This window comes from Podarcis cretensis (genome assembly GCF_951804945.1).
Source record: "Podarcis cretensis genome assembly, chromosome: 13".
NCBI classification, from domain to species: Eukaryota; Metazoa; Chordata; class Lepidosauria; order Squamata; family Lacertidae; genus Podarcis; species Podarcis cretensis.
Window position 1 is genome coordinate 36,949,349 of NC_137182.1, and position 20,991 is coordinate 36,970,339.

General features: G+C 44.8%; 1 protein-coding gene and 1 long non-coding RNA gene across 3 annotated transcripts in view; one reads left to right on the top strand and one right to left on the bottom strand.

The window, feature by feature from the left end:
- Positions 1 to 15,805, top strand: part of LOC307201409 — a 49,049-nt gene extending 33,244 nt beyond the window's left edge. The window contains exons 4-5 of the long non-coding RNA XR_013832707.1: positions 1,828 to 2,026; positions 15,680 to 15,805. This is a non-coding gene — a long non-coding RNA (uncharacterized lncRNA). The remainder of the gene's footprint in view (positions 1 to 1,827; positions 2,027 to 15,679) is intronic.
- ALDH16A1 (aldehyde dehydrogenase 16 family member A1) overlaps positions 11,254 to 20,991 on the bottom strand; it is a 43,341-nt gene continuing 33,603 nt past the window's right edge. Inside the window, exons 17-18 of one of the 2 annotated variants that reach the window (XM_079950504.1) lie at positions 15,724 to 15,849; positions 11,254 to 11,529 (exon numbers count right to left, since the gene is read on the bottom strand). In XM_079950504.1, the coding sequence (XP_079806630.1) occupies positions 11,353 to 11,529; positions 15,724 to 15,849 (303 nt within the window). In that variant the 3' untranslated portion in view covers positions 11,254 to 11,352. Of the gene's footprint in view, positions 11,530 to 15,723; positions 15,850 to 20,991 lie in introns of those variants that run through there. The other variant, XM_079950505.1, reaches the window with a different exon arrangement.

Here is a 20,991-nt window from a genome sequence, read left to right on the forward strand (position 1 = left end):
ACAATTTGACTCTAAACAGCTACCCGTAAGTAGAACGGAAAATTGGATTTACAAACGTCTTAATTTGGTAATTTGGTACTGAAACGGGAAGGTCTCAAACAGGAAGTCCGCCTTCCCCTTTTGTAAATAGATTGAAGCAAAGAAGCTGCAAGCTAAGGTCTTGGAAAGCCTTATGTAAAGGATTAAACCTTCATCAAATTAAAATCATTAAACCCCCCTTGGAAGCAGGAGAAGAGGGGGGAAATTTTGGATCGTGTAAACCTGCAGGAGAGAGTGATAAAAATTAAATTACCACTGCTCTGAACCTGGAACGGGCTGCCAGTAGATTGACGTTTTGGGAGAGTTCATTGACTGTGAATAAAACGTATGTTGACAGTTAGTTAAATAAGAGAAATATATTGTTTCCATTGTCCTCTTCTGTGTTTAAAAAGGAGGAAAAGTAACTGAAAATTGAAACTAACTTTACTTTTGGAACTATGCTTGAAAGGATTGACACAAGTGGAAACTGTTTCCCTCTAGAGGGAACTTTTGAAACTGTTACAAGAGTGGAGCTGGAGAATCTCCAGCTGCAGGATAAGAGCTTGGAGAATCAAGGATTGACCTTGGACCATTTAAGAATGTCAACAGGAGAAGCCTTAGTGATTGCATTATGCAAGATAAGCTATTCGTTGGAACAGCTTCACAAAAAGACGGATGTTATGGCTACTAAAATTGATAATTTGGGACAAAAAGTGATTAATTTGGGACAAAAAGTGAGCATCAATACAGAAATAATTCAGGACTTGCTGCAGGAATCTACTTTAGCAGAGCAAAATGTGGAAAAGGAGAAGGAGAAAGTTGTTGTAGCCTTACAGAGGCAAATTGAGGACTATAAGTTGAAGCCTTTTATGATTGAATCCAGAAAAAGTCAGATTTTGAGGATCGAAGCCTGGCCTGGATTGGAGAAGGAAAGTTGGAAAGATCCCCTCATGCAGGGATTAACTGACTTTTGGGACATGGATCTGGGTCAGGAGGAGACTGGAGTTCTGGGAGCCTTTGGATTTGGAGGAATTTTGAAACATGCTCTGAAATACTTCATGGACGTTAGCTTCAACTATGGAACAAAAGTATGGATAGGTCGGAGTTTCCCCGAGATCTGCTCTATAGCATCAAAGAATATGAAGAAGACCTGCAGAAGGGACTTGGAAAAGAGTTAAGATCCTCAGACATAAGATCTCCAGGTTGATGGACTGTATGGAGTTGACGGAAGTGACTGGCAGAGTCCGAGACCGGGGAGAGGAGATGGTGGAAGAAGATTGGAAAACTTAAAGTCTATATATAGAAATATTGTAAAATTAATGAGTGATAGAAAAATGTTGGAATGAAATTTTATGGCCTTAGTAGAAATGCTATAAGGAGTTAAGCTTCAATTAGTATATTAATTTTAATGGAAATAAGATTAAAAATATGTTAAGACATTTATATGATAGAAAATAGAGAAAGATGGAAAGGAATTGCTGAAACAATTAATGGAAGTGGAATACAAAGAGGGAGGTGAGAGGAGGTCAATGAAACAAGGGAATGAAAGATAGAATATGGAAAAGGTATGATGTATGTTTTTAAATTGTTTTTGTTTTGTATTGTTTAGTTTATTGTGTTAAGGTTGTGTTTTGTATATTGTATTGTATTGTTTTTTTTCCGTTTTTTTTCTTTCTCTTTTTCTTTTTTGTAAGCTTTAAAAGTAATAAATATTATTTTTTAAAAAAATACCTCGCCGTGTTGTGGGTTTTTTTGTGTGAGGTAAAAAGCAGGAAACGAATAAGTAATTTCCAAATTCTTTGGAAGAAGCCTGGAAGAAAAGAAGTGTAACAAACAAAATACTTATGGGAAAATGGAGTTATTCCAACGAGATGCCAGCACTTCCTGTTCAAGACATTGTACTTTTACCTACTTTTCACTACAATGAAGTAATCATGGGGCCAATCCAGGGTGAAAAGTGGAAAACAAGGTGCTTTTGGGGGAAAAAATGGAAATGAGACAATTCTGGGTGAGTCATGACTCTTTGTGGGCTTCCTTTGGTAAACCAATATTGTTTAACCACTCTTACTGTAACTGAGCTGCTGGGAGAATAAAAGGATGGAATAAGATGTTGTTAAGTATTATTGATAGCAATGAGATATAATCGTATTAAATATTGGGTGGGGTTGTTAGTACAGTGGTACCTCAGTTTACAAACTTAATTCGTTCCGGAGGTCCATTCTTAACCCGAAACCGTTCTTAATCTGAGGTGCACTTTCACTAATGGGGCCTCCCGCTGCTGCCGCGCCGCCGGTGCGTGATTTCTGTTCTTATCTTACAGTGGTACAGTGGTACCTCGGGTTACATACGCTTCAGGTTACAGACTCCGCTAACCCAGAAATATTACTTTGGGTTAAGAACTTTGCTTCAGGATGAGAACAGCGTGCTCTGGTGGCGCGGCAGCAGGAGGAGGCTCCATTAGCTAAAGTGGTGCTTCAGGTTAAGAACAGTTTCAGGTTAAGAACGGACCTCTGGAATGAATTAAGTACTTAACCCGAGGTACCACTGTATATGTAATCTTAATAATTCTTGCAGTAACCCAGAGGCATGTGCTGTTTTTATTATCTTCATCTGGTATTTATTATTTAACAGGTTTAGAAACTGCATCATGGCCAGAAGCCAATTCCTAAAAGCCACAGAAACATCTTTAGAAAACTCAAAAGAACACAAAAACCAGAGTTTATAGAAAACAATAAAATAATCTCTGCTCCGCAAATAGGCAGTTAATATTCCATAGGTGCTGAGTCACTCCCCTCACCCGCCCCCCCGAAAACCTGGAATAAAAATGTCTTCAATAGGCCCTTAAACATCATGGCTTCAGGTGCCTATCTAGTTTTAGCTTGCGATTGAATCTAGAGGGCTGGAGCTGCAACACTAAAAGCCCAGTTGCTACTGCAAGCTGAGCACACCTCTGGGACATGAGACATTGTAAATGTGTGTGTGTGTGCGTGCCCGCAAATAGCATCTGTCTTGCACTTAAAAAAAGAAACAGCCGAGAAGGGGGGAAATGTGAATCACATCGGTACCACGATCCTGAGGAAAGAGGTTGGTGGTAAAGTTTTCCTGCATAGGCGCCGGCTCCAGAGGGGGCAAGGCTCTTTGGGCCCCCTCAAACTTTTTTTTTAGGGAACCGGGGGCTCCCATTGTCAAGGCTGAATGTGGGGCCAGGTGCAGAGCGACATCGTGCACGTCGCACATGTGACATCAGGACATTGTGTGATGTCGCGTGCACGATGTCAAGACACTGCGTCAGGCCCCCTCAGCGTTTTTTTGTGCCTCTGTTTTCCTTATCTACATGTCCCAATCCTCAAAACTGCAGTTTGCACAATGGAAACGGTGGGTGGGGAGTTTGATTAGGGAAATGTGTGGGATGTGATACATAAATAGCAGTCAAGTACAACATTCCGTGTTTTCCTAGAGTGGACATGCAGGGGAATGTTTGGTCCAGCCACTCGAAAACTTCTGGTTTCCTCCTGGCTGGGACATACTTCCTTTTGCATGTGACTAGAGGTGGGTGTGACCTTACCTGTCCAGGTAACAAAAAGGCAAGTCACGTAGCATGCCCTCTCTCTTTGACCTCCTCCGTCGTTGGAGCAGCTTTTAGCTAGAATTGCTCTGTTGGCTCTCAGCCAACACAGCACACTGGGATTATCTACATATGGTATAGATCAGGGGTCAGCAAACTTTTTCAGCAGGGGGCTGGTCCACTGTCCCTCAGATCTTGTGGGGGCCCGAACTATATTTCGAAAAAATAATAATGAACAAATTCCTATGCCCCACAAATAACCCAGAGATGCATTTTAAATAAAAGGACACATTCCACTCATGTAGAAACACCAGGCAGGCCCCACAAATAACCCAGACAGGCATTTTAAATAACAGGACACATTCCACTCATGTAAAAACACGCTGATTCCCAGACAGCCCATGGGCCGGATTTAGAAGGCGATTGGGCTGCATCTGGCCCCCCAGGCCTTAGTTTGCCTACTCATGGGATAGTTCCACATGTATATACTTTGTAACTAAGTCCGCCTTCAGAGATCCAACAGATGATGTGAGTAAACTTCTTTTATATACTTTACACAAGATTGTGGCGTGTTTATTCTTTTAAGAGGGACATAAGGGAAATTACCAGGAACCTAATATTGAGAGGCTTAAACAAGCCTGCAACCAGCTATCTGCTGTGCATTTAAAAGGGGAATGTAAAACTCTGCTAAGTTATAGAACTTGCTAGCGCAAGTTAGGAAAGAGATCAATAAACAAAATATCCTCTCCTGCCTCCCTGAACATTCCCACAAAATGGTGCTGGGGAAAAGATTATGACCCTCTTGACCCAATTTACTTTCCACGGGTCGTGGTCCTCTCTTTGAAGGGCTGTCTGCTTTAAAGCTAAAGAACCTTATCGGGGAGGAAGCAGGAGGGGCTTGAAGCTGCCCATCACTAGTTAGTACATCCAGACAGCAGATGCATCAGGCCTGCAGCAGGTCACCTGTTTACCATCTTACCTGCTCCAGTGAGCTAGGTTGTATTTCTTTGGAAATCCTAGCAATTCCTTCTACATTTGCACCTATTACTAGCACATGCAGACTTTATGCAAATACATGCCTTCCTTTGGTGATGCATAAGTCGCCACCCTACCCAAAGCTCAGCATCCCCAGAAAATGTCAGCCCCACAACCTGCTGCCTTTAGCCATAGAAGCAGTTGTACTTGATGCCTGGGGCTCAGTCCCGGAAAATAAGAAGCGAGGCAGGAAGAAAGTGGTAGGATATTGATGTTCTGTTCCACCTAAACAGCTGTGTGGAGCTGTTGTCTGTTTACATTCCAGCACAGCTTGCTGGGAACTTCCGTTTGTGTATAGCTTTTGCTTTATGCCGCTTCTTGCTTGGACATGAAGGAGAGCAGACATGTTTTCTTTGTCCTGAATAAACTGCTTGTAAATATGCTTTACATATGCCTTTGTCTGCCCTTCCGCAGCGAAGAGTTTATCATCTCTGCAGGCTTGTGTGCTCAGCTTCTGAAGCTCTGAGTCACAGTTTTGATGCAGAACTGAGGACTGGAGTTTGACCGGCTGCCGGCCAGTGGGCTGGAGCCATCTGGGGGGTCTGCCAATTGCTCCCATTCCCAAAACAAAAAGGCCCTCTGAAGATGTGCAGGGGAGCAACCTGTCCCTCCAAGCCTAAGGTTAAAGGAGATGGCTTTTAGGTTATGGGTTGGGATGTGCTTTCCATTCCTGGTAGGCTTCAGCACATCCCCTCTTAGAAATCAACCACAGGTTTCAACACCTCAGCCTCTCTTCCTCTGACTGCGCTCCAGCAGCCAGACACTTTGCAGAACATTCAACTTGGTGGTTTTGAGGTAAAAGGTTTTCTGCGTTTCAGTGCCGGAAGTGCACAGCTCGAAAGAAAAGAGGCAGCAAATAAACACACATCAAAATAGCAGCAACAAAGCGAACCACAGGACGAGTGTTGAGGCGGAAAAGCTTGGAGGTGGGTGTATTTCCAAAGGGCAAACCCAAGCCGGGGGTGGGGGGAGGAAGGCTTGTGACAATGGCTTTTGTTAAAACCCATCATCACCAGCTCTGTGTGTATCTGTGTGCAAGAGGCAGTGTGGTGCAGTGGTTAGAGCGCTGGACTAGGACCCGAGAAAGCAGGGTTCAAATCCCCACTCAGCGTGGGCCATTCACTCACTCTCAGCTTAATTTACCTCACAGGGCTGAGCGGTCCTTTGGCAGATTCAAGCCAATTATTAACAGAGATTGTGGCTAGATTTCCCTTTCTGGGTGCAAAAAGGTGAAATCTCACCTGATTAAGCCTACCCTGTCTGGCTACTGTTCTCATAGATTACAAATCTAGCTGTGTCATTACCCCCCTCAACTAATTTTTAGGTCCATCAGTTCTTACACCCAGCATTCGGTAACCACTGAGCATTCACTGCTCGCATTGGTCTGAGTTTTGGGGGGAGAGGGTGACCCTTTGGGTTTTTTGTTTTTTTAAAAGAAGAGTTGTTGTACTTCTGCATTTATTTCTTCTGTTATATGTTGCTTGAATAATGACACTTGCCTTTCTGTTTTCCCCCTTATTCTGTTTGATATGAAGGGTTATATTTATTTGATAGATACATGGTCTGCATTCCTTATACTATAATGTATTGTTCTTCTGTTAATGCAGGGATGGGAACAGGGTAGGATATGGGGGACTGAGAGAGTGGGGTGGGTGAAATCGGGGCTTGAATGTGTTCACTGAGACAGGGAATCCCCCGGCATTGCGTTGATTTAGCTGAAGTTCCCACAGTGGTAGAACAATTGGGAAAACCCCATTACTGAGCCTATGAAAGTGCCTTGTCAGATCATCAGTGACCATAACAGCATTTTTTCAAAAATCCAATAAATAAATAGATCTATTGGCTACAGCCCTTGCAAGCTTCCGGGAACAGATCTTTGCAAGCTATGCAGCCTTTCCGTTTATTTAAGGGATTAAGTCAGGGATTGAATTCGCCAGCTGGTATATATAATTCATGTGCTCTCTTGCTGAACTCTCACACGCCTTCCCATTCTGGTAAAATTTCCCCAAACTTAGTCCCAAACCAGGAAACTTCCTTGGTTTCACAGGGCAGTGATAAAAGCAGATTCTTAACAGCACATAAAGGTAAAGGTAAAGGTACCCCTGCCCGTAGGGGCCAGTCTTGACAGACTCTGGGGTTGTGCGCCCATCTCACTTAAGAGGCCAGGGGCCAGCGCTGTCCGGAGACACTTCCGGGTCACGTGGCCAGCGTGACATCGCTGCTCTGGCCAGAGCCAGAGCCAGAGCCAGAGCCAGAGCCGCACACGGAAACGCCGTTTACCTTCCCGCTGGTAAGCGGTCCCTATTTATCTACTTGCACCCGGAGGTGCTTTCAAACTGCTAGGTTGGCAGGCGGAAGTCACAATCCTTAGGGTCACAATCCTTCCCAGATTTAACTGTCAATCCCTTTGACCTGGGAACTCTGGGAATCGTATTTTTATACACAGGTGAATAGAAATTTCCCCAGCAACTATCAACACTTCTAAATAAACTACATTTTTATCCATGTAGTATGTGCATTTTTGTACACATTATACGAATTGAGAATGGTGTTGCAAAATTCAAAGTGTGAATTTCGAAGGCAGGCTGCATCTTCGTTTCTGCATTGTTTAGAGAGCAGGAATTGGGTAGAATTGTCTTTAAAAATTCTGCCCTGTTTAGTACCGGTAACTCCTTTTTGAGTTTCTCCTGCTTGTCGTGGACTCTGCGTTGCCAACCGGGATTATCGAGCCATGGGTATCATCCTGATAATCATTTATCGGAGCTTATTAAAACCACCTGTCCTGAAATCTGAGGTTTACATAACATTACAAATCCCAGCATCACCTGGTCGCTTTCATTCTCAAGGTTCCCACTAATTTCGGTCTCATCCACTGCAGAGCCAAGTCTCAGGCTGCTTCTACTCTGTGGAAATAGCCCCATTTGAGTCTCTCTCTCTTCTCACATATGCAAGCTGTGCTCATAAAGATGTTCCTCCCATGCTTTCCCTGTTCAGAATCCCAGCAGTGCTCGGAAAGTCCAGCTTTAAAGAAAGCCCAACACAATGGATATTGATCAGCCCCCTAGGTATAGCTGTTCCGGATGGTTATCACCTATGCAGATGGTTCCAACAAATTCCTTCTCTATGGTTCATTTCTCATTTCTATAAATCAGTAATTGTGACCGGCTCTATCTGGCTTCATATGTTGTTCCTCATTCCATCCAGGGTGAGTGGAATAAACTGCTCCTGCCCTTCAGGACAGGGCGAGGTGGAGGCAGGCTCACATTGCTGCAGGATCTCCTTGAAAAAAAATGGGAGTGGGGCAGGGCCCCTCAGTTACCCCTCCCCAGCTGCTGCCCCAGGGTGGACGTCTGAAAAACCACAAAACCATGTGGGGCCAGCTCCAACAGTCAGAAAATCCCAAACCAAGCTCTGCTTTAAAACCTCAAACTAAATCCCAAACCAAGCTCTGCTTTAAAACCTCCTAGGTAAAAGAGTCCACCGCCTCTTGTGGGAGTCTGTTCCACTGTCAAACAGCTCTTACTGTCAGAAAGTTCTTCCTGATGTTTAGCTGGAATCTCCCTTCTTGTAAACTGATGTCATCGATTTGGGTCCTAGCTTCTGGAGCAGGAGAAAACAAGCGTGTTCCATCCTCCATGTGACAGTTCTTCTGATATTTGAAGGAGCCCATCATATTTCCTCTCAGTCTCCTTTTCCCCCAGGCTAAACATACCCAATTCTCTCAACTGTTCCTCAACAGGCTTGGTTTCCAGACCCTTTATCATCTTGGTTGCCCAACTTTGCGCACGTCCCAGCTTGTCAACATCCTTCTTAAATTGTGGCACCCAGAACTGGACACAGCACTCCAGGTGTGGTCTGACCAAGGCAGAATAGAGCGGGACTATTATTTCCTTGATGTGGACACCTTTGCTGATACAGCCTAGAAGAACATTAGCTTTTTTTTTGCCGCTGCATCACATCCCTGAGTCATGTTAAGGCCCCCTAGATCCTTTTTACATGTACTACTGGCAAACCGGGTGTTGGCCCAGCGCCAAGGGCCTTCTGGCGGTTCCCTCCCTGTGAGAAGCAAAGCTACAGGGAACTAGGCAGAGGGTCTTCCCGGTAGTGGTGCCTGCCCTGTGGAATGCCCTCCCAGCAGATGTCAAAGAGATAAACAACTACCTGACATTTAGAAGACATCTGAAGGCAGCCCTGTTTAGGGAAGTTTTTTATGTGTGACATTTTAATGTATTTTTAATCTTTGTTGGAAGCTGCCCAGAGTGGCTGGGGAAACCCAGCCAAATGGGCAGGGTACAAATAATAAATTATTATTATCTATGCATCTGGATCTTCCTGATTAAGTGTATAACTTTGCTTTTGTCCATGTTGAAATTCAATTTGATATGTTTTGGCTTAGTTCTCCAATCTATTAAGTTCAGATGTAGCAACAGTTGAGTGTAGGATCCCTCCGGTCTTCCAAACTAGATGCTTTTCCAACCTTAGGCATCCAAGTTTCTAACAGCTGTGCTAGATTCAATTACTTACATGACAGTTTCTATCTCACCCTCCCTCTTAGGAGCTCATGGACTGTATCATTGTGTGTCCAGTCTTATCCCCACAAGAACCCCATCATAACAAACATAAGAAGGGGCTGCTGGATCAGGCCAGTAACCAATCTAGCCCCACATCCTATCCCCACAGTGGCCAACCAGATGCCTGGGGAAACCCACAAGTGGGACCCAAAAGCACCTGTGGTTTCCAGCAACTGATCTTCAGCAGAATTACTGCCTCCCTCCAACCGCAGTAGGTCAGACAACTTGCGTATGATGTTCCAATGAGTTTCATGGCTGAGTGGGAGATATACACCCAGGCCTCTCACCTTTAAGCCCAATGGCCTAACCACCGCACAACGCCTCTCTCTTTCTCTCTCTCAACCGCCTCACCAAACCTTTGCAGGAGACCTCAACACAGGCTGCAGAAAAGGACAAGTGACTTTCCATTTCTGACTAACAGAGAACGCCTCTCAGAACTGTTTCCCCCCAGCTCAACCCACCATCCTTCTGACCTTTATCTCTTCAGAGCAAGTGTTTGAAATACCACAGCCGCTTCTGATTAATATCACATCGCTACCATCTCCCACCCCAAATGGTAAAGAAACAGAAAACCTCAACAGCGGGGTGTTGTTGTTTTTCCCCAGTCAGGTTCCAAAATTGATCAGGGACTCTGCAAATGAGAACATGAACAGAATGAGCCCCAGGCCGTCAGCAGTGCCATGCCAAAGGAGGAGATGGAGTTGGACAACAGCTGGCATGACGGGGGTTTCCCACCCATACCAAGGAGCCCTTAAATCTTGGCCCGGGGGAAGAATGATCTGGCAATCGCCCCCACCCCTTTTTTCATTTTCCCAGCCCAAGTTTGGTTCTCTGTTTTCCTTTTAGGCTGGCAATTTGAAAATATGAAAAACAATGGGCAGTGGGACAGTGCCTTGCTCAAGGAGTGATGGGGTGGGGAGAACAGTTCTCTATCCAATGCTCTGAAACACCCTTTACTGCTCCTTTCGACCTTTGAAAAACCAGAAGGTTAAAGGTGCAGTTGTTTGTGAGCTTTGCAACAGCGCTGCTCTCTGTGCTTTGAAGTCCCAGCAAGTGGGGCTTCCAAGTGCAGCATCCCTTGACATCACAATGATGTCAGGTGATGGGCAGATGGGCTGCTCCCGCAAGGTTCCTTGTGGAGAGGGATTGGCCGTTAAACCACTCTGGGAACTGAAGCTCTGTGAGGGGAGTAAAGGTAAAGGGACCCCTGACCATTAGGTCCAGTCGTGACCGACTCTGGGGTTGTAACGCTCATCTTGCTTTACTGGCCGAGGGAGCCGGCGTACAGCTTCCGGGTCATGTGGCCAGCATGACTAAGCCGCTTCTGGCGAACCAGAGCAGTGCACGGAAACGCCGTTTACCTTCCCACAGGAGGGGTAGCTATTTATCTACTTGCACTTTGACGTGCTTTCAAACTGCTAGGTTGGCAGGAGCAGGGACCGAGCAAAGGGAGCTCACCCCGTCACGGGGATTCAAAACGCCGACCTTCTGATCAGCAAGCCCTAGGCTCTGTGGTTTAACCCACAGCGCCACACACCCAGCGGAAATAAAGAGTGATCTGCCTAACTTGGTTGGGGAACCTGTGGCCTTCCAGATGCAGTACTACAACTCCCATCCTCGCTGACCATCAGCCATGCTGGTCTAGCAACATCTGGAGTGCCACAGGTTCCCCATCCTGGTTTAACTAGTGCGGGGGGGGGACCTCTGGCCTGAAAAAGCTCTTTTGGCCAAGCCACACCAACCTGCCTGTCACCTGATTGTCAGGGCTTCAGAGAATTACATGGAGCAAAAATGAGTTGCCTGATGTCTCTGTGATATTAATGGCTAACAGGTGAGCACCCCTGCCTAGTCTGCAGGGCTTGGCGGAGGGGAGATAAGGATTTGGCCCACATCCAGTTCTGAACCCTTGATCTAATCCCTACATGGCAGGGCAGGGGGCTGGTTTCATTGGAAGGGAGTGGAGCTTTGTGAATGGGACAAGGGAAGATGGCAACCATTGATTCTCCTGGATAAGGAACAGATTCAACCAGCTAAAAATATAAAAACATTTCCACATCAGAGGGGTTTTCTTATATATAAAAAACTACCAAACAATCTTTATTCTCAAACTCAATGTTTCCCAACCCTGATTGCTTTTCAGTTCAGCCCCACTGATCCAGCGGCTCAGTTGGCAAATATATCGCCCATGGGCATCCAAACGCTTTTACACTGCGTGGCCTGGTAGAGAAACTCTTCCCCGGCCCCCTCTCGTGGGTCAGCCCAGCAACGCTCCTCCGCTCCATAATTCACCCAGGTCCTCTTCAGGTTCCCAGCCGAGGCCCATTCAACAAGTGCTGAACCCTAGGCAGAAGGGGAAATAAAAACAAATAAAGCAGAGGAATTGGAACTCTTCCAAGTTAAGGGGTACTTTCACTGATCTCGGGCAGAGGTGTTTTTTTAAAAAAAGTTCTTGATCTTCAGGAGTCATTTCTGCCCCCAATTGACTTATCTATCATGTGGAACTCATGCCCACTGCAGAGGCTTCTGGGAAATATTCTCATGTATGTGCTCAGTCCCGCTGTCTTGACAGGCCTCAGCATAATGCCCTATGAGCTGAGAGTATGCCCTTGAACAGTGATCTACCTGGTGAGGGTCACAAACCCCTAAATGGGGCCCATAGCATCAGCAGTGTGCCCCATTGCGGTCATGGGGGTCAAGACTGCTGTGTGCTGCCGGCCTTAGGCCTATTCAGGTACAGTGGTACCTCAGGTTAAGTATTTAATTCATTCCGGAGGTCTGTTCTTAACCTGAAACTGTTCTTAACCTGAAGCACCACTTTAGCTAATGGGGCCTCCTGCTGCTGCCGTGCCGCCGGAGCCCGATTTCTGTTCTTATCCTGAAGCAAAGTTCTTAACCTGAAGCACTATTTCTGGGTTAGCAGAGTCTGTAACCTGAAGCGTATGTAACCTGAAGCATATGTAACCTGAGGTACCACTGTATTATTAAACGTAAATCACTTGGTGACCTTTAAGGTAACAAGCGACTAATAATGTCTAATAAATGATAAAAAATATTTATTAATGTGAAATTTTATAATCTGTGCTTTCATTGTATATATATCAAGGTGGTTCACAGAACATAAAAAAATCCAAAGAATCAGTTCATAAACATCTATAAAACAAAATAGAAACATCAGGAAATACTGGTTGGTCAAAAGAAAAATTCAGATTGTGAAGGCCTGTCTAAACAGTACAGTTTTCAGAAGACGCATAAAAGGAGGAAGGGGGTGGTTTCTGCCAAACCAATACAGGCTGGGAGTTCCACAGGACAAGGCCTGCCACACTAAAGCCAAACCTCAGGGGAATGGGGAACCACCACAACTGCCCCGTCAGAGGATCTCAGTGTAACACCCGTAGCGGCAGGCATGGTGTCTTTCAGAGACGTTTGTCCGTCCCTGTTGGTTTTCTCCCTGAGGAAACCAAGAAAACTGCGTTCGGGTGAGGTAAAATGTACTTTTGGCCTCCAGACTGCTCCTGAGAGAATAGGGATGGTTCTGGAGAATACAAAGTTGTTACTGCTCTTAGAGATATTTGGATTCTCCAGAACCATTATCTCACCCAAACACAGTTGATTGCCAGGCTTGAATAATAAAGGCAATGCACTACCTCCCTATAAAGGCCTCACTATTATCAAGGGCTGGGCTTGGGCATTACTCCACAAAAACCTAAAAAAATCATTAAGCAATGTTACATAGCCTTCTTTTTCTTCCCTTTCATGCGAAGCCTGCAGGCAGTAATCTCTCTCTCTCTCTCTCTCTCTTGGCTGCACCTTAATTAAACCTAGGTAGCGGCCATTGGGGGACACGGGTGGCGCTGTGGGTTAAACCACAGAGCCTAGGACTTGCCGATCAGAAGGTTGGCGGTTCAAATCCCCGCGACAGGGTGAGCTCTTGTTGCTCGGTCCCTGCTCCTGCCAACCTAGCAGTTCGAAAGCATGTCAAAGTGCAAGTAGATAAATAGGTTCTGTTCCGGCGGGAAGGTAAATGGCGTTTCCGTGCGCTGCTATGGCTTGCCAGAAGCGGCTTAGTCATGCTGGCCACATGACCCGGAAGCTGTATGCTGGCTGCCTCGGCCAGTAAAGCGAGATGAGCGCTGCAACCCTAGAGTCGTCCACGACTGGACCTAATGGTCAGGGGTCCCTTTACCTTTACCTATAGGGGCCATTGGTGGACAAAATAAAATTGCTTTTCAGGTTGAGCCAAGACCACTTAATGGGCTCTGGCTTCAATCCAAAAAAAGCCAATTTCAGAGAGTCCTGTAGCCCTGCTAAATTTTCCCCTGACACACTTCTGTGTATTGAGACAGGAATGCAGAAGCAGCAGATTTCTCGGAAGCAGACAATCCGTTCTCAGACTTTCTACAGATGAGAAACACTGGCTGCGCACTAACCATACATCTGAAGCATATACCCCCACCCCCCAAATCATGGGAACTATAGTTTACTTCTCACAGAGCTACAATTCCCAGCACCCTGAACAAACTGCAGTTCCTGGAGGGAGGAGAAATGTGCTTTAAATGTATGATGTGCACACAGCTTCTGATAGAGGTTGAGATGTGCCAGTATACTAATAGGTAGGAAGAGAAGCTGAAAATTAATCTGCCTGGTAGCTTGGGAGGAACTTCTGGATTCATCCTCATCTAGTGAGTCACAGGTAGCAGCTATAGGCAGGAACACTTTCTACGAGCTCAAGCTTGTACACCAGTCATAACCCTGTCTGGAGCAGTTGGACTCGCTCTTAGTCATCCATGCCCTGTTTTTGTTGGCGTATGTCTGTCTCAGAAGACAATGGAGGAGTGAGCCTTTGGGGGTCAGTCAGACCATTTCAGCTGGAGCAGAAGGTGGCTGTACCAGACTGGTTAGCTCCAAAACTAGGCTACTGGAATGGACTTCACCTGGGGCTGGCTCTATTATTATTGTACGTTTATTAAGTCCACACACACACAATTTAGTACAAAATATCCTTTTCCAATGCTTAAAAACAAGTAAGGATAAAGAAAGGGGAAGAAAAGGTTTAAAACGTGAAAAGGGAAATAAAATAAGGAAATAGAGTATACAAAGCAAAAACAAATGGGAAAAAGGAAGGGGTAACTTCCAATTCATTGTCTGTCAGCTATATATAGAAAATTATTCAAAACATTCACTCCAAGATAACCCCTGACTTTTCTACTTTGTATATACCAGTATTTTCACACGGGCTTAGCTCTGAAGGGCTGTAAATTGCAGCAGGCACAAAATTCGGCCTGCTGGATGCTGGGAAGCCAGATGTCTGGAGCATAACTCTGAAGCTGTGCCGGCTGTGGGCAAAGCTTCCTTTAAAGGTTCAGAGTCCTAAAGAGCTTGGGGCAAAGTTATTTAAAGGACCATTTTCACTCAAAGTCCTGCACCAGCCTAAGTTCTGCTTTGGTGGGCCTTGAGTTTCCGCCTCAAAATATCAGTTAGGTTGACCTGCATACACAAAACTGGGCCTTCTCGGTGGTGGCCCCAGAACTTTGGAACTAATTTCCTATTGATTTGCACCTTGCCCCAGTGTTGGTGAGCGCTGGAGACCTTCTTCAATGCTACCATTAATGAAGATGGTAACCATAGTATCCTAGAGTTGGGAGGGGACCCTGAGGAACATCTAGTCCTGAAATGCAGGAATATGCAACTGTTCTATACAGGGATCGAACCTGCAACCTTGGGTTTATCAGCACCATGCTCTAACCAACTGAGCTAACTGGCCAGCTAGGGCATCACAGAGCAGCTGCTTAGTTTTTCTGTGTGTTTGCTGTGTGTATTCTACCTTTATACTTTGCAAAGTCTTGTTTGCATGTTGCATTGTGAGGCCACAGGATACCAAGTCCATCTAGCTCAGCAATGTCTACACAGACTGGCAACAGCTGTGTAAGGTAGGGGGTGTTTTCTAACCCAGTAGATGCCAGCGATTGAACATGTGCTAATACCACTCCGATATTGCTCTTTCATACTAAAAATGCAGAGCTTCATGCAACGTGAGAAACCATGCATGTGTGCTTTTACACAGGTCACAGAATTCACCTCTTCATGGTGCAGAAATAAGTACATACAGTGGTACCTCGGGTTACAGACACTTCAGGTTACAGACACTTCAGGTTACAGACTCCGCTAACCCAGAAATAGTACCTCGGGTTAAGAACTTTGCTTCAGGATGAGATCAGAAATTGTGCGGCGGCAGCGGGAGGCCCCACTAGCTAAAGTGGTACCTCAGGCTAAGAACAGTTTCAGGTTAAGAATGGACCTCCAGAACGAATTAAGTTCTTAACCTGAGGTACCACTGTACAGCCTTGATGATGACTTCATTTCTCTGAGAGAAGAAGGTGTACTATTGCATATGTAAGGATCTGGAACTTGCTTTATTTATACAGAATGAAAGCAGAGATTCTCAGGAAGCTCAGCTCTGTCGTGGTAGCATATTCTGCATTTTTCCTCTCAGGGCCACTGCATTAGATTGCCGCAGTATTTGCAAGGGATACTCACCTCCTTAGAGCCAAAGTACCACACGGCTTGCACATCTTGGTGTTCGGCTAAGGCCCGGCTCAAATGGTCCCGGTTGCCAGAGATGATGTTCACCACTCCACCAGGGACGTCCGAAGTATCTAGTACCTGATAGAGAAGAGATGGACGCCATTTGTTGCAAAGGTGACTGGCACTTTAAGACAAACTCCTAGAGAATTCTGGTCACATGAATAGAGCCTGGTAGGTTAGTTCATTGTAGCCTGGATGAGACCTGCTAATGCAGTTGTTGCTTTGTTTAATTAATAACTGTGCCCTGTATTGCCTCTGCAACTATTTCCTGACTGCACCATTGTACTGGCCGGCACCAAAATAAATATTGGAGGCAAGATTTCAAAGGTCCCATATAGGCTATGAGGCAAACGGGAAACACATTTTAAAATATGGGTTTATTGGTAACACACCAAGGATTATGTAATATCTGGTTTTTGGTTTTTTAAAATAATGCAATAACCCCATTGTCCTTGGGTTCTATACAAAAGTGCCTGAAATTTCTTTTGTTGGCTACAGCTCCAAAATCTTCTGGCTGGTGGTAAGAGTTTGAAGTTCTAAATTGCATACTTTTTTGACCCATTTGGGTCCCAGAGGACTACTGGGAGAGATCCACAACATGTTGGAATACTTCAGGTGTGCCACGGGAAAGAATGGACTGTGCAGAATGTGCATTGACATTTGAGGGATAATGTAACTTTTCAGATCGTGTGTGGGAAAAGAGTAGAAAAGGAAGAAATCTGGGGCATTGACTTTCAACTGCATGTCACCAGCTGCCTCTACTTAGCCATCTGTCAGAAAATATACAAAACCAGAAACCCAGACACTGCACTATTGGGGAAACACCATCCCTTCCAGAAACATGCAGTCCCACAGATATATGTGTGCTCCTTTTCATTCCATGTAAAAGTAGTTGGGGATTCAGTGCCTGAACATTGCAGACGGCTCTTGCTTCAGAATAATGACAGCTACATTTTCCTTCATTGGAAAATCATAGCATTTTCCTTACCAGGCAGCAGTAAAGGAAACCTGGGCTAAATTTAAAGCACACACTTCTATCATTTTAACAATCATGGCTTTCCGTGAAGAATCGTGGGAACTGCAGTTTGTTCAGGGTGCTCAGAATTGCTAGAAGACCCTTCACAAAACTACAGTTCCAGGATTTATTGTTGTTTTTTTACAGATGGGAAGCCATGGCTGTTAAAGTGGGATAAGAGAGAGGAGAGAATCCCAAAGGGTTCCTGCCAGCAATTTTACAAGCTTTTTGTGACAGTGATTTATGAATTAGTCACTGCGTAATTTTGAAATCACTTGTTATTATAAGCCTTTAGTTCTCTCAAGGGGAAAATTATAACTCCAGATTTTTGTATAAACACATTTTTTTTATTAGAGTAATAAAAATGAACACCAAACCAAAGAGAACAGAAAGCTGCAAGCCGTTGCTTACAGCAGGCATAGGCAAACTCGGCCCTCCAGATGTTTTGGGACTACAACTCCCATCATCCCTAACTAACAGGACCAGTGGTCAGGGATGATGGGAACTGTAGTCTCAAAACATCTGGAGGGCCAAGTTTGCCTATGCCTGGTTTAGAGGCTTTTACGCAGCAATATATAGCAATAGTTTTAAGTTCTGTGTTCATTTCTCTTTCCCATCTTGCCTTTGTCTGACATCCTTTCTGTACAATTTGTGTCCACACTGTGCAGATAGGCAGTTACTCTTCCAGAGGGACTTCCGCAATCAAATAAAGGTTTTAGAAGGGATTTGATAGCCCTTTCTCCCTTGTGTAGGTCAGGTGTGGGGAACATTTGTCCTGCTAGATGCTGAACTACAAATCCCATCACCGCCAGCGAGCATGGTCAGTGGACAAGGCTGATGGAAGCAGCAGTTTAGCAACATCTGAGAGGTTCCTCACATTTAGTAGGTTATGAAGCCATGCCAGAACATGTAAAAATCTAACTTATTTGCCACGCCCTTGTTTGAATGAATGCTGTATTCCAATAATTGCTCTTTGCCATAATTCCCAATACCACTGATTTGGGATTAAGCAGCCAGCCATCTTTGAATTCTTCACTATTACCTGTTGAGCTGCCGGTATTATAAACTTGATTAAGTTTGGAGAGTCCTCGTGGCTTACGAGGAGACCCTCCCTGGAGTCCAAAAATGTCCTCTTCGGGTTCCGGGGGGGGGGGGGGTGTCTCCTCGCAAGCCACTAGGTGCTTCCCATTTATGTGCATTTCACTGGCACACATGAAGTCCCCGAACATAACCCCTGCGTAAATGGGGAGTTGCTTGTAGTACAAATAGATTTTTAAAAAATAAAAATTGAAAGGGAGTTACAGCTTGTTTATGATTCTGAACACCTGCTGCTCAAGAGGCCCCAAGTTCCTGACAAAGAGAAGACTGATTTCCCCCTTAAATTGTTGAATTAATCCTAGTGGTTTAAAGACTGTCAGTAACAGATAATTTCAAACTACATAGTGGTACATTCATGCATCATTGATGAAAAGGAGGTTGCACTGCTGGCAGGAACCTCTTGAAGAGTCTGTGCAGGGAACTGGAGAAACTCCCTGTGTCTCCTTGGGATAAGACTTATTTGGTCTTTCTGTCTGTTCTCAAACCAGTTGCCATTGCAGCTGTCATCCTCAATGTTTTCAGCTACACAGCTTTCTATGCTAAAGAGCCATTGGTTGCCCCAGCTACAAAATGTTTTGCAGTATCCTTACTTTCCTGAGGGGGCGCATTCACACATGTGGCAAAGTAGGAAGGTGGACGTGTAGCTCCGCTCTCGCCTCCCGATTTATATATGTGGATTGTGGTACTTTAAAGGCTAATAGTTTTAGGTTTCTCTGACAAATGGACACTAGGCTATATGCATAAGGAACATCATTCTGTGGTGCTGATTCAGGAAGTTACTCTCTTTTCTTTCTCAAGCTGCTAATAGCTATCATTCCTGGTGTCTCTTAATATCAAAGTATACTAAACAATAGGGACACGGGTGGTGCTGTGGGTTAAACCACGGAGCCTAGGACTTGCCGATCAGAAGGTTGGCGGTTCAAATCCCCGCGACGGGGTGAGCTCCCGTTGCTCGGTCCCTGCTCCTGCCAACCTAGCAGTTCGAAAGCACGTCAAAGTGCAAGTAGATAAATAGGTACCGCTCCGGCGGGAAGGTAAACGGCATTTCTGTGCGCTCCTCTGGTTCGCCCAGAAGCAGCTTAGTCATGCTGGCCACATGACCCGGAAGATGTACGCCGGCTCCCTCGGCCACTAAAGCGAGATGAGCGCCGCAACCCCAGAGTCGGCCACGACTGGACCTAATGGTCAGGGGTCCCTTCACCTTTATACTAAACAATGGTGATAAAGCAGAACACCAACTCACATAGATCAAATGGAGATGGTGTCCTATTTGATGAACTACTTAGGGTTGTTGTTGTTGTTGTTTTGGCTAAAGTTGAACTTTTAAAAAAAAATTGAGCTTTTTTGGCAGGATCTGAATAAACACTTCAGTTGCCATACATCTGGATTTTCGGTGATTTTCGCCCAGGCACTGCTTCCAGCTGCAGTACTCAGGCTATGTCTGGGAAATTCCAGGCAACCCTAGAGTTACTATAGAGGTGGGCTGAGAGTTTTGGGATAGGTAGGGCTGTAGCACATGCTGCTTTCTTTTTGAACTTATTATACAGACAGGGACTCAGTGCTGAGACTTCCAGGTCTTTTATTACAGTAGATAGTTTAACAAGTTTACTTTAGAGAAGTATGGTAATATAGTAATATAAGTTTATTTTGCTCTTATGAGTCCTAATCTAAACCTGACTGGTTTCTTGTGTCATCCTCTCCTCTAGATTGAAGTAATAAGGCAGGGGGGTTCACAACATGATGAAGATGAAGAGTCATCATTTTAGCTTCTGCTCTGCCATGCTCCTAGAACCAGCCTGGTGATCCCACTAGGCTGCGTTCTTGAGCAGACCCACTGAAGTTCATAAACCTTAGTTAATCATGCTGATTCGTTTCAATGGGTCTGAACAGGACTAGCATTGGATACGACCTTCTCTCTCTCTCTCTCTCTGCTTTGCCTGGTCACATAGATGGAGAGACTCACAGAAAGGATCCTCCACATTCCTTGACTAAATTGGGACAAAACACTCTGGGCTCAGCACTGTATTTTGCAATCCTTGGCAAGACAAATTCTGGAAATGCATATACAACATCTGCCAAAGAGAGTGTGGTTTCTGCTTTGGATGCTTTCATAAACGCCACACGAGGTTCTCTCCCACCCCCGCCCCCCCTGAATCCGAAAGTGAGCCATGAAGAAGAAATCAAGAACATAAAAAATGGCAACAAAATTCGAATCCTCACACCGAATCCTGATCAACACACCCAAAGGAAAAAGCAGAAGTGGGAAAAGGCCGCCATTGTGGAACGCTATTGTTGCCGGTTCCCTCTCACCCCGCAAGCAACTTGGCCACTGCTTAAGTAATCTTGTTATATTGTATTGGAATGTGGTTTCTGTATGTTATTATATTTGCTATTGTTTTGCCATGTTATTATGGAATTGCTACTGTTGTGCTATGTTATGAAACTGCTGCTATGTTTTCCTACGTTCTTGTGAAATTGTTTTCATAGGATTTGCTTGAAATTAATTTCCCCGTTTCTTGGTTGTAAGCCTCTTTGAGAATGAGTTTCTGGGTGGAAAAAGGGCACACAAGTAAAATGAATGAATGCAGGTAATGGGATGTCTGCTGGTCCAGTTCATTTAATACATGCTCAAGTACAGGTAAACAGACAGAGTACCAATAACAATATTAATTAATTAATTGATCACTAACGATATTGCAGGGGTTTGCATTGCAGGGGCTGGACTAGATGACACTTTGGGTCCCTTCCAACTCGACAAATCTATTATTCTACTATATTGTCATTTATCCATGAATAACGGGCCAATTCACTGTATGCCCTTGCTACTAAAGTGTTTGTGTGTTGGCCGTTTCTTTTTACGTAACATACGGAGGTAACAGCTTGTTTCCTTTCGTTAATGACTTGTATTCACGTATTTACAGTGTAGTACTGATATCAGTAATAATATTCTCCACCCCAGTTTTAGTAAAAAAAACAAAAACAAAAAAACCCTACAACCTCCATGAATGTTGTTAGGATATATTTATTCCTACTTTCAGGAGAGGCTGCTGTGGAAGGCAATGCCCTCTCTTTTCACTGGAAATATTTAAACAGAGGCTGAGCAGACA